We start from the raw sequence: 12,801 nt of genomic DNA, 5'->3' as shown, positions 1-12,801 counted from the left end.
TATATTAGGATATTCTTCTTCATACAAGTATTCATCAATACACCAGGGATCATTTTGGAAATCACTGGGTGCTGCATTCAATGAATTGTTGGGACTTCCTGGATGACTTAATAAAGATTCACTGAATGGCCTTTCTCGTTCATAATTAAATTGAAGTTTAAAAATACTTTGATTATTACACACTTCTGTTTTAAAATTAAAGTTTAAATAAAAATACAAGTAAAGTAAAAGTCTTTTGTTTCAAAATACAAACCAATTTGCTGCATTCATAATAATAGTTGATAAGTGGTAAATCATATTTATCAGTGACAGCCATGATTTGGAGAAGCCTGTGTTGGACTGGGGTGTACAAAGTTTAAAAATCACACAACACCAGGTTATAGTCCAACAGGTTTATTTGGAAACATTAGCTTTTGATGAAGGAGCAGCGCTCCGAAAGCTAATGCTTCCAAATGAACCTGTTGGACTATAACCTGGTGTTGTGTGATTTTTAAATCAGTGACTGCAGGTTTCAAAACCAAAGACAGTATAATTTATGTAGACAAGCAGTAATATGCGTTCTATTGCTATATTAGAATGTAGGAACTTGCTATTCTTCTAAACTTGTAAGTGCTGTAATAATTATTGTACAATGCAGTCTGACAGTTGGATTCAATCTTTAAAATGCTGAGTACTTTTACTTTGCCAAAAACTCCAGTGGCCATGAATAATTGATTTTAGTTTGTATTTGTAAGTTCGCCTTTTGCCTCACTATAGGAAGCACAGATTAGAAGATGCAAATTAGAAGATGTCATTATACAGAAATACAGCACTCAATGCAGTAAAATGATTAAATTTGAGTAGTTAAATATTTAAATCAAAGATGATGTCTTGGTTGTATAAATCAATTTTAAAATGTTGTTTTCTCAAATGACTGTAATTCAGCACAGAATCCCAGCTACATTGAGGAGAAAGTGAGCCATTTAAAATGTAAGGTTAGTCATAGATTCTTTACACCACAGAAGGAGACCATTTGACCCACCGAGCCCAGTGCAGCTCCCTGTATACCAATCAAGTCAGTCCAAATCCCTTGTTCTTTCCCCTGGGTTTGTAAGCTTATTTCCCTCAGTTTCTTACCCAGTTTTGTTTGAAAATCATCCATTAGTTCTCCATAGGCAGTGAGTTCCAGGTTGCGAGGTAAAACTAAACACTTTCTTACATTTCCTACAGTGGGCGGCATGTTGGCACAGTGGTTAGCACTGCTGCCTCACAGTGCCAGAGACCTGGGTTCAATTCCCGCATCGGGCAACTGTCTGTGTGGAGTTTGCACATTCTCCCTGTGTCTGCGTGGGTTTCCTCCCACAGTCCAAAAATGTGCAGGTTAGGTGAATTGGCCATGCTAAATTGCCCATAGTGTTAGGTGTAGGGGAATGGGTCTGGGTGGGTTGCTCTTCGGAGGGTCGGTGTGGACTTGTTGGGCCGGAGGGCCTGTTTCCACACTGTAAGTAATCTAATTTCTTAACCATAAAGCTATGTCTTCTAGTCCTTGTTTTATCAGTGAATGGAAACAACTTTCCTTTTCCTATTTCATGTAAACCTGTTATAATTTTGTACATCTCTATTAAATATCCCCTCAATCTCCTTTGCTAGTGGTTCTCTGAGTAACATGATGCTCATCTAGATTCAAACCTGAAAAATTGAGAAGCAGGTTTGTCATTCCACTGCCCACTTCATTCAATCACGTTTATCAGTGACAGTAGGTTTCAGAAACAAAAACTGTATAATTTATGTGGACGAGCAGAACTGACTGTTCTCAAATGTTCTCAAAACTAGCAACAGGACAGAATCTACAACAGCATCATGTTCATCAAGCTACCATCAAGTCAAGACTGCCTGTTCTAACAGTAAACAATACTGAAGAAATATCAGAACCATTAAACCTTGCATTGTAATTTAATTCAAAATGTATGGATGACTCGTAAGATTACATATTATGAAGTTAATTACTAACATATCACAACCATTTAGACCTTCATATACCATTAACAACTTGTTGATCTTTTACACTGCACCTCTATGCCATCCGTTCCCTTAATCCCTCCTCTGCTTCTGAGAAAAGTATTTTAAAAAACATTTCCAATCCCTTTTAGTTATAAAGTCATAGAATCATACCGCACAGAAACAACTCTGCTGTCCAACTGGCCTAGTCCTGTTTTCAGCATTTGGCCCATATCCCGCTAAACCTTTCCTAATCATATATCCATCCAGTGCCTTTTAAATGTTGTAGTTTGCACCCACCTTCACCACTTCCTCTGGCAACTTGTTCCATACACACACCACCACCCTCTGTGTGAAAAGTTACCCTCAGGATTTTTTAAAATCTTTCCCCTCCCACTTTAACCTATGCCTTGTAGTTTTGAATTCCCCCACCCTAGGAAGAAGACCTTGGCTATTCTCCCTATCCCTGCCCCTCATGATTTTATAAACCTCTATTAGGTCACCCCTTAGCCTTAGATGCTCCAGGACAAAAGCCCCAGCCTATGTAGCCTCTCCCAATAATCAAACTCTCCAGTCCCGGTAACAGTCTTATAAATCTTTTCTGTATGCTGCTAAGTTTAACAACATCCTTCCTATAGAAGGATGACCAGAATTGTACACATAATTCTAAAAGTGGCCTCACCAGTGTCCTGTACAGCTGCAACATGATCTCTCAACTCCTATATTCAGTGTTCTGACCAATGAAGGTATTCATACCAAATGCCTTCATCACCACCCTATCTACCTGTGACTCCACTTTCAGGGAACTGCACCCCTTGATCTCTTTGTTTGGCAATAGTTCTCAGGGTCTCTATAAGCGTTTACCATTAATTGAATAAGTCCTGCCCTGGTTTGCCTTAACAAACTGCAACACCTCACATTTATCGAAGTTAAACTTGCTCTGTCACTCCTCAGTCTTGATGAAGGCCCCATTGTACTCTGAGATAATCTTCTTTACTGTCCCCTACACCAGCTATTTTGGTGTCATCTGCAAATTTATTAACCATACCTCCTTTATTCATATCCAAATCATTTATATAGATGATGAAAAGTAGTGGATCCAGCACCGACCCTTGTGGCAAACCACTAGTCACAGACCTCCAGTCTGAAAAGTAACCCTCCATCACCACCCTCTCTCCGTCTCTTATCATCAAGCCAATTTTGTATCTAATTAGCTAGCCTCCCCAGATCCCATCTAATCTAACCTTACTAACCAAACTATCATCCCGAACCTTGTTGAATGCCTTGCTGAAGTCCAGGTAGACAACATCCAGTGCTCTGCCTTCATCAGTGTTCTGTGTTTCCTCAATTAGATTAGATTCTCTACAGTGTGGAAACAGGCCCTTTGGCCCAACAAGTCCACACCGACCCTCCGAAGAGCAACCCCCCCAGATCCATTTCCCCCTGACTAATGCACCTAACACTCTGGGCAATTTAGCATGGTCAATTCACCTGACCTGCACATCTTTGAACTGTGGGAGGAAACCAGAGCAACCAGAGGAAATCCACACAGACACGGGGAGAATGTGCAAACCCCACACAGTCAGTCGCCCAAGGAAGGAATGAAACCCGGGTTCCTGGTGCTGTGAGGCAGCAGTGCTAACCACTGAGCTAACCACTAACCATGCCACCTCTGCTTAAAACTCAATCATGGTAGTGAAACACAATTTCCCCCACACAAAGATATGTTTACTATTCCTAATCAGTCCCTGCCTTTCCAAATGCATGTAAATCCTGTCCCTCGGAAACCTCTCTAAAAACTTACCCACCTCTGACACAAGGCTCACCAGTCTATAGTCCTCTGGCTGATCCTTAGAATTTTTCTTAAATAATGGCACTACTTTAGCAAACTTCCAGTTTTCTGGCATCTCACTTGTGGCTATTAATGATACAAATATCTCAGCAAGGAGGCCCAGCAATCTCATCTCTTGCTTCCCGCAAATTTCTGGGAAATACCTGATCAAGTTGAGGGGATTTATCTACCTTTATGCATTTTAAGTCCTCCAGCACCTCCGTCTGTAATATGAACTCTTTTCAAAACATCCACTGTTTATTTCCCAGGTTTCCTAGCTTCCATGACTTTCTCCACAGTAAATACTGACATGAAATATTCATCTGATATCTTAATCCATCTTCTGTGGTTCCACACTTAAAATGGCCACGTTGATCTTGAAGCTCTATTCTTTTCCTAGTTACTCTTTTGCCCTTAATGTTCTCATAGAATCTCATTGGATTCTCCTTAACTCTGTTTGCCAAATCTGTATCATATGCCCTTTTTGCTCTCCTAATTTCTTTCTCAAGGATACTCCCACTGCCCTAAAACTCCTCTAAAGATTCAATCAATCCCAGCTGTCCATACCTTATATATGTCTCCTCCTTCTTGACCAGAGCCTCAATTTCTCTACTCATCCAGCATTCCCCACACCTGCCAGCCTTGCCCTTCACACTAACAGTAACATACTGTCTCTGGACTCTCGTTATCTCATTCTCAAAGGCCTCCCACTTTCCAACCATGACTTTACTTGCGAATAGCCTCTCCCAGTCAATTTTTGAAAGTTCCTGTCTAATAACATCAAAATTAGCCTTCCTCCAATGTAGAACTTTAACTTTTTGATCAGTTCCATCCATTTCTATAACTATTTTGAAACTGATAGAAATATTATCACTTGCTCCAAAGTGACACCTGACACTTCAGTCACTTGTCCTGCCTTATTTCCCAATAGAAGGTTAAATACTGCTCCTTCCTTAAGAGATACATCCATATATTGAAATAAGAAAGTTTTCTTGTACACATTGAACAAGATTCCCCCCCCCCCACCCATCTTAGCCCTTAACACTAATCCCAGACTATGTTTGGAAAGTTAAAATCTCCTACTATTACAACACTAACATTTTTACAGGTATCTGAGATATCCATACATACTTGCTTCGTGGGCGGCATGGTGGCACAGTGGTTAGCACTGCTGCCTCACAGCGCCTGAGACCCGGGTTCAATTCCCGACTCAGGCGACTGACTGTGTGGAGTTTGCACGTTCTCCCCGTGTCTGCGTGGGTTTCCTCCGGGTGCTCCGGTTTCCTCCCACAGTCCAAAGATGTGCAGGGTCAGGTGAATTGGCCATGCTAAATTGCCCGTAGTGTTAGGTAAGGGGTAAATGTATGGGTGGGTTTCGCTTCGGCGGGTCGGTGTGGACTTGTTGGGCCGTAGGGCCTGTTTCCACACTGTAATGTAATCTAATCTAATCAATTTCCCATTGACTATTGGAGGACCTATAACACAATGCCAACAAAGTGATCATCCCTTTCTTATAACATCACTGGACCACAGGGGAACCTCGATTATCTGAACGAGATGGGCGGGCACTATTTCATTCGGATAATTGATTATTCGGATAATTGATTCCATGCCTTTCCTCTGGGGCTTGGAGTTTTCTATTAAGTGTGCTCCCTGTTCAGACTGTTCTCGGCAGCACTTTTAATCAATGTAAACAAAAGACTTGGTCCGTATTGGACACACGTCTTTGATGTAATGTTTCTATCGGGACCTTGAGATCTCCTTCAGATAATCTGATATTTGAATAATTAGTATTCAGATAATCGAGGTTCTTCTGTATTTCTCAGGAATATCCTCCCTATGTACAACTGTAATGTTCTCCCTAACCAAAAACATTATTTTCCCTCTTATCTTGCCTCCCTTTCTACCCTTCCTATAGCATCTATACCCTGGAACGTTAAGGTGCCAGTCCTGTCCATTTCTGAGCCACATTTCCGTAATAACCATGATATCACAATCCCATGTTTTCAACTACGTTGTAAATTCCCTTGCCTTGCCTTGCCTATCAGGCCTCTTGCATTGAAGTAATTGCAATTGGATTTATCAGCCTCACCATTTTCTCTGCCAAGATCTTGTTTGCTTTGACTATGTAACTTGCTCCCCTTATCCACTGTACCAGCCTCAGCCTTTTCATCTCACTATCGCTTTGACCCTTCTGCTCCATTAACTAGTTCAGCAACACTAGTAAATCTCCCTACATGGCTGTTGGTTCCCTTCCAGTTCAGGTGGAACCAGTCCCTCTTGTACAGTTCATTTTCTACCCCTGAATAGATCCCAGTGGTCCAAAAATATGAATCCTTACCCCTTGTACCAGCTCCTCAGCCACACATTCATCTGCTCTATCTTCCTACCCCAACTCACACTAGCCTATGGCACTGCTGGTAGTGCAGATATGACTACCCTCAAAAACCTATTTTTTAACTTTCAGACTAGTTTCTTATACTCTCTTTAGAACCTCATCCCTTTCCCTGCCTATGTTGTCGGTGCCAAGTTTCACAACTATTTCCTGCTGGTCACTCTTCCCTTTCAGAGTATTATGCACCCTCTCTGAGACATCCTTGACCCTGCACCAGGGAGACACCATCTTGATGTCTCACTTCAGAAACATTTGTCTGTGCCCCAGACTACAGAGTTACCTATTACAATCAATTGCTTGGAACCTGACATAACCCTCAATACAGTTGAGCCAGTCTCAGTTCTAGAAACCTGGCTGTCAGCTATACTCCTCTGAAAGGCCATCCCCACATATCATATCCAAAACGGCATACCTGTTTGAGATGGGGATAGCCACAGGAAACGCTGGCACCACCTGGCAACTTGTTATGCCATTCCTAGTGGTCAACCATCTATCTGACAGGTATCTGTGGCTTTTCTACGTTACTGAATCTGCAGTCCATCACACCTCCTTGCTCTTGTAAACTCCTCATATATCTAACTACCGCTGCAACTGATCCATGTGATCCAATAGGATTCGCAACCAAACACACTTCCTCTAGACATAGTCTCCAGGAACATTCAAATTCTCCCTGAGCTCCCACATCTGACAGGAAGAGCACATCACCCTATCACAAGCTATTTCTGCCCGTTAGACAATCTATAGACACAGAAGTTACCTAAAAACAAACACAATACACTTTGCTTAAAAAACAATGTTAGCACTGTCTTACTGTTGAAATAGGGACTATTCAAGAAGTAAAATCGGAAGAATAAAGTTAAGTTGTAATATTCTTCTGAGAATTGCATTTTTGGTTAGCAGACATTTGTTGTTCTGTCACAGATTGTACTGTGGACCCCATCAGAGATTGCCAATGTAACATTTAATTCACATTTAATTGATTCACTGAGAGGTTTTTTTTCTACTTTCATATTGCAGTCATAAAGACCACACAAATGTGAAGTCTTGCTCAATGAGATGTAAATTCCAGCTAATGCGACCTCCTGTATCCATTCCTAAATAGAGCAATTGATCTTCATCTTATGCATAGCTAGAGGGTGCTTACTTGTGTATAGTATCAGGCATTGCATCTTGGTGTATTAATTCCTTGAGCAGATCATGGGCCGGATTTTATCATTAGCAGCATAGAAAGGGGATTCGCCACTGATAGAGAAGAAAATGTTCCAGCAAGAGATCTAGTGATCTCTCTAGATCTTTCTTAACGTGCAATTGATTGTAATATTGCTTATTAATGGCTCTTAACATCCCTCTGTTGGGGCACACAAAAGCTGAAATGTAACTAACATAAACTTTATTTTTAAAATATATTTAAAAATAGCTAGTTCAAAGACCTAGTGGTCAATTATAATGGAGCCTTTGAAGAATATTCCATGAATGTAAAATTAAAACCCAGTTTAAAAAAAAACAAATTACATCTCATTGAACAGGGCTTCACATTTTTGTGGTCTTTCTAACAGCAATATGAAAGCAGAAGAAAAGGAACTTCTCATTGACAATTTAATATTTAATTGATCCAATCTCTGGGAGTTCACAGTACGGTCTATTACAAAAGAACTAACAGCTGACAGTATCTCCAATACTTCCATGTTAATCTGTTCTTATGGTAAATCTTAATGTTTCAGTCAGATTTGAAAAATGCTGTTAAAAATCACACAACACCAGATTATAGCCCAACAGATTTATTTGGAAGTGCAAGTTTTTGGAGCACTGCTCCTTCATCATGTAGCGAGTGGGGCAGCATTACATCTTTGAGAATGCTGACAGGTCTTCATCAAAAAACCCATGAATTCCATCTCATGTCTCCTTTGACTAGAACAGGAAGCTTTAGAAGATTCGGACAAGATTCCCTCACTAATGAATTGAGAAGGATTTTATATCCTGGAAATTAATGGGAGTTGGTAAAGAGTAAAAGGAACATATCACTTCACTGACTTGTTCATTGATCTGCTTAAGGGTCTAAATGTGAAATAATAGCCCAGATCTCCTCTTGTTTGGATGATCAGAGACCACACACATCCTGACCATTTGGAATTCCCAGCAAATGACTATAAGCAATTTCCCAATTTAAACTTTTGATGGTCAATTATCTAGTGTCTGGAACCCTCCCAAGCAGTTTCCAACTCTGAAGTAGAGTCAAAGACGTTGGAGAGTTCAATTTACCCAGGAAAGGTTAGACAGATTAAAACATGTTCTGACTCTTGGGTAACTATACAGTTGGCACTGTCCCCACCACCATTGCACAGACCCTACCCCCAACAGCAACTGGATACCCAGTACATGCCCCCAGACATCTGACCATCCATCTCTAGATTGTTGACTACCCTCCAATGCCCAAACTCACTTTTACACCTAAATCCTCCCTCCAATATAGACTCACTCAAGCCCTGCTGTCTCGCATTCTACACACAACTGGTTCCCAAACCACCCTAATTATTCATCTATCTACTTGCCATCCAAATGATTTGCTATCCTGCCATGTAAGTCCTCACCCATCACCCAACTTGCCCTTCACCCAGCTGTTGTCTTAATCTATCTTTGAGACAATCCAAAGTAGACAAGCAGGAGGCTGGAAAAACAGCCTCATCAGGAGGTGGAGATGTTGACTTCTACACCTCCTCGTGCATGTCTTAACCGAACAGTCATTCAACTCGGACCCTAACTTCTTACCCACTTACCTGCCAACCTACATCACTCACCAATCTGTCATCCTAATCTTTTACCAACCTGCTGTCTATTCCTTTGCCAACCTTGCACTCTACCTTCTTACCCACTGACACACACACATCCCCTCAACTTACCTTCAGCTTACCATCCAATCTGTTTATATTACATACTAGCCTACTTCGCATCTCAAAGAGGCTTTGGGAATTTACACTTTGTTTATGAAATACAGCAGTTGATGCTGTAAAAAGAGGGCACCGATTCTGCGCTGATTATCTGTGCTGCTGTGCAAGGGTTGTTGCAATCTACTTTGGAGTGATCCTCCATCAGAGGTTGGGCCACTAACCCCTCTGTTCTCTCTCTCTCCACAAACATTGACCAAATGCTTCCAACATTGTATATGTTTGTGTCGGATTCCCTTTCTTTTTGTTTTTATTATAGTGATTTGTTTTCAACAATGATTTTATAGTATAATTACCAAATAACATTTTCTTCAATTTTTTTCAGGTGACATGAAACAGTTAGCATTGACCATTGATACTCCTTTCAAGGGTTGCATTCGTAACCTGAAACTAATGAAGGGAACACAGACTCTAGAAGTTGATTTCAGCAAAGCAATTGAGCTCAAGGGAGTTCAACCCCTTACTTGTCCTGCGTAGTGAAATCTACTGCCTTGTTTTGAACAAAGATGAATGTCTGTGGTTTGGAATAAGCCTACATAACTTGTACATGGCAAAATATTTTTGGTGGTTCAATTGAAACAATCTCTTCATGTTACATTAATATGTTCCTATCTGTACTAATAATTATCACTAAAAATATTTCCTCAGTTTTCATTTACTCATTGAAATTAAAATAAGCACTCTTTCATCCTACAAATTCAACTTCATGGTGATTATTTACATAGTGTATAGTTATTGAGTTTATTTATTTGTTTAGTATGTGTAAGAATATAAGAATATTTTGTGCAATATAGCACATATTTCAGAAAATTCTTCTTTGAAGTGAGGGAATAAATTCTTCTGTTTGAGTAAGAGTTGGCATTTGCAAAACAATTCATAAGTTACAGTATCTTTGAGGAACCATGTCCATAACATAACCAATGTTTTTTTTCCAATGTAACCATGCTGGAGTCATCTCTAACTGGCTTCATTATGAACTTTAAATAGGAAAAAATGTCATTTTGTTACTATCACAACGTACTAATTCCTTGGTCTCTGAAGATTCCAGTTGATATAGTGTCCATGAAAAATCCACTGTTAATAGTGTTATGACTAGTCCCCAAGGAGGTTCCCCGATTCATTACGTCCAGACATAAAACCTCAAATTGGTTTGTTCCTGAGTGAAGAGAGATGAACTAGTTCCCCTTCTTCAATTAACTGCTCCTTGGTTAGTTATGATTTGATTTAATTTATTTATTGTCACGTGTACATCAGTACAGTGAAAAGCTTTGTTTATGAGCAGTACAGGCAGATCATAGAAAGCAAGGACACATAGATCATAGAAATAAAACATAGACAGAAGCATTTAAGTTACGTTGCACAGGGTGTGCTCTCGGCATGATCTACATTAGCAAGATCAACATTAGAGAGTCCATTCAGCATTCTAATTATGGCTGGAAAGAAGCTGTTACTGAATCTGCTGGTGCTTGAATGCACATTTCTGTATCTTCTGCCTGATGTAAGAGGTTGTATGAGAGCATTATTCCTGGTGGGGTGGAGGGGTGTACTGCGATAGGTTTTGAGCCCTTCCCCAGCAATAAGCCATGTAAATGGAGTCCATGGATGGAAGGTTGGCTTTCCTGATGGTCTGGGCTGTGCATACAGTCTTCTGTAGCTTCTTACAGTCCTGGGCAGAGTAGTTGCCAAACTAGGCCATTATGCACCTAGATAGCTTACTTTCAAATGTTCATGTGTAAAAGTTGGTGAAAGTCCTTGTGGACTGGCAAATTTCCTGAGACATCTGAGGAAGAATAGGTGCTGTTGTGCCATCTTGATCATTGCATTTACGTGGGAAGCCCAAGATGGTTGTTGGTTATCGTCATTCCTCGGGACTTGATGCTGTCCACCCTCTCAACTTCAGCTCCATCAACATAGATAAGGGTGTATTCTCCTCCTTTCTTGCTATTGTTAATGATCAGTTCTTTAGTTTTACCGATGAGAGAAAGGTTGTTCTCATTGCACCACATCACTAAGCCCTCTATCTCCTTTCTATATTCTGACTTGTTAGGTATCCACATTACCACAGCGGTGTCATCAGCAAATTTGTAGATGGCGTTCATTCGGAATTTGGCAACACAGTCGTGGGTGGACAGGAAGTACACTAGGGGGATGCAAGCGCATTCATGGAGGGCTCCAGTGTTGAAAGTTATCTTGGAGGAGGTGCAGTTGTCTATCTTCACTGATTGCAACGGCTCCTTAGTTTTCTGTCCTACACACTGCAGAAGGTGGAGCTGAGACCAAGGTTAATTTGAAGAATGTCTTGACCCTGTGGATGCCTTCATCCCAGACCAAATGATTTTGTCTTAAATGAGCCGATCTAAAAAGGCTTTCTTGAGTTAAAGAAAAAGTGAGTTTATTAGTCACTAAACATGAGAAGGAATATACGCAGACGAGAAATGAGAAGTGTGTCCAAAAAAAGATAAAAGTTTAAAAAAGCGGTGGGGACATATATTTATTTGGTTCAGTCTCCAGTTATTCATGAAGAGTAAAAGTTGCATTAATATTTTTTTCAGTTGAGGAGTCTACTTTGGGATTCTTGGCTTTGTAGTTTATCTGAAATTCTCTTCTACTGTTTTCTCTTTGACTGGCTTCCAGTGTTCAACTGTGAACTTCTCACTAGTACATCAGCTGACTAACACACATAGACTAGGAGTTGCATTTGGTTTTTAGTATTTTTCTGCAAGAGTAAAACACAAATAGAGGTTGTGACTCATGTCTACAGTTTTAAACATAACCCACAAGAAATGTTTTCCTGCTGAGAGGAGTTAATTTTGTTTTCTTGCATACTTGCCTTTTGAGTCGCTCTTTGAAGCTTTCTTGACACCCTACAAGATGCTGCATTCCAGAGATTCACAGATAATCTTTTAACAGTCAATAAATTCCATTCTTAGAAGTTATATTAATGGCCAGGCTTGGCTTGCAAACTTTGTTTTGAAGAAAACACATCTTGTCCAAAGGCTCAATATGTCTGTAATTTGGGGTTCTGATCTATTGGCCGGGCAGTAGAGAGAAATGCAGCCCTTCTAAGTTTTAATTTTATTTCACTAGGGACCATAACCAGTCTGTATTGTACTCCTATTCAATGAAGGCAGCTTTTCTTCTCTTTAGTGATATGTAGACACTTGTATGAGCCCTTTAGCAGGTCAAACAATTCAAGCTACAAAATAGTTTCTGATTGGTAATGAATCCAGTGAAATTTTGATAATTGTTTTATCTGCTTAAAGAATCCAAATAAATTGTGTTAAAATGCATATCTTTTTGTGGTTTGGGTAAAGGTTTTTAGGGGAAGCATATTTTGATTGAGTCAGATGCCTGATTTCTGAAATTAACTCATGAGAAATGCCTACCTGTAAAAGAAAATTGAAAAAGTCCATCAACTTGCATCCAGCAAACAAAAATCCAATCACTAATAAAGAAGTCGTGAACGCATGACAACAATGCATAAGCATTCCCATTGGTGTTAACTGGGAAGGCAGAACTTCAGAAAGTGGGAAATAAACTACAGCAAACCTAAATTACTGTTAGAAGATTATGATGGCAGCATATAAGTGAGGATGATGCAAGACCCCCAGAAACACTGACAAAGGCAGGTGTTGTCTTTCAGAGGTGATAGAGCA

General features: G+C 40.1%; 1 protein-coding gene across 5 annotated transcripts in view; it reads left to right on the top strand.

Moving 5' to 3' along the window:
• lama2 (laminin, alpha 2) overlaps positions 1 to 9,842 on the top strand; it is a 385,009-nt gene extending 375,167 nt beyond the window's left edge. For all 5 annotated transcript variants that reach the window (XM_087980433.1, XM_087980426.1, XM_087980423.1 and 2 more), the window contains one exon: positions 9,471 to 9,842. In XM_087980433.1, the coding sequence (XP_087836559.1) occupies positions 9,471 to 9,622 (152 nt within the window). In that variant the 3' untranslated portion in view covers positions 9,623 to 9,842. The remainder of the gene's footprint in view (positions 1 to 9,470) is intronic.
• Positions 9,843 to 12,801: the final 2,959 nt, after the last annotated feature.

The sequence above is a fragment of the Chiloscyllium plagiosum genome, unplaced genomic scaffold (genome assembly GCF_037043375.1).
Source record: "Chiloscyllium plagiosum isolate Xiang-an unplaced genomic scaffold, Cpla_swu_hap1 HiC_scaffold_3, whole genome shotgun sequence".
NCBI classification, from domain to species: Eukaryota; Metazoa; Chordata; class Chondrichthyes; order Orectolobiformes; family Hemiscylliidae; genus Chiloscyllium; species Chiloscyllium plagiosum.
Note: the sequence above shows the minus strand (reverse complement) of the source record. Positions and strands in the feature narration are given on the sequence as shown.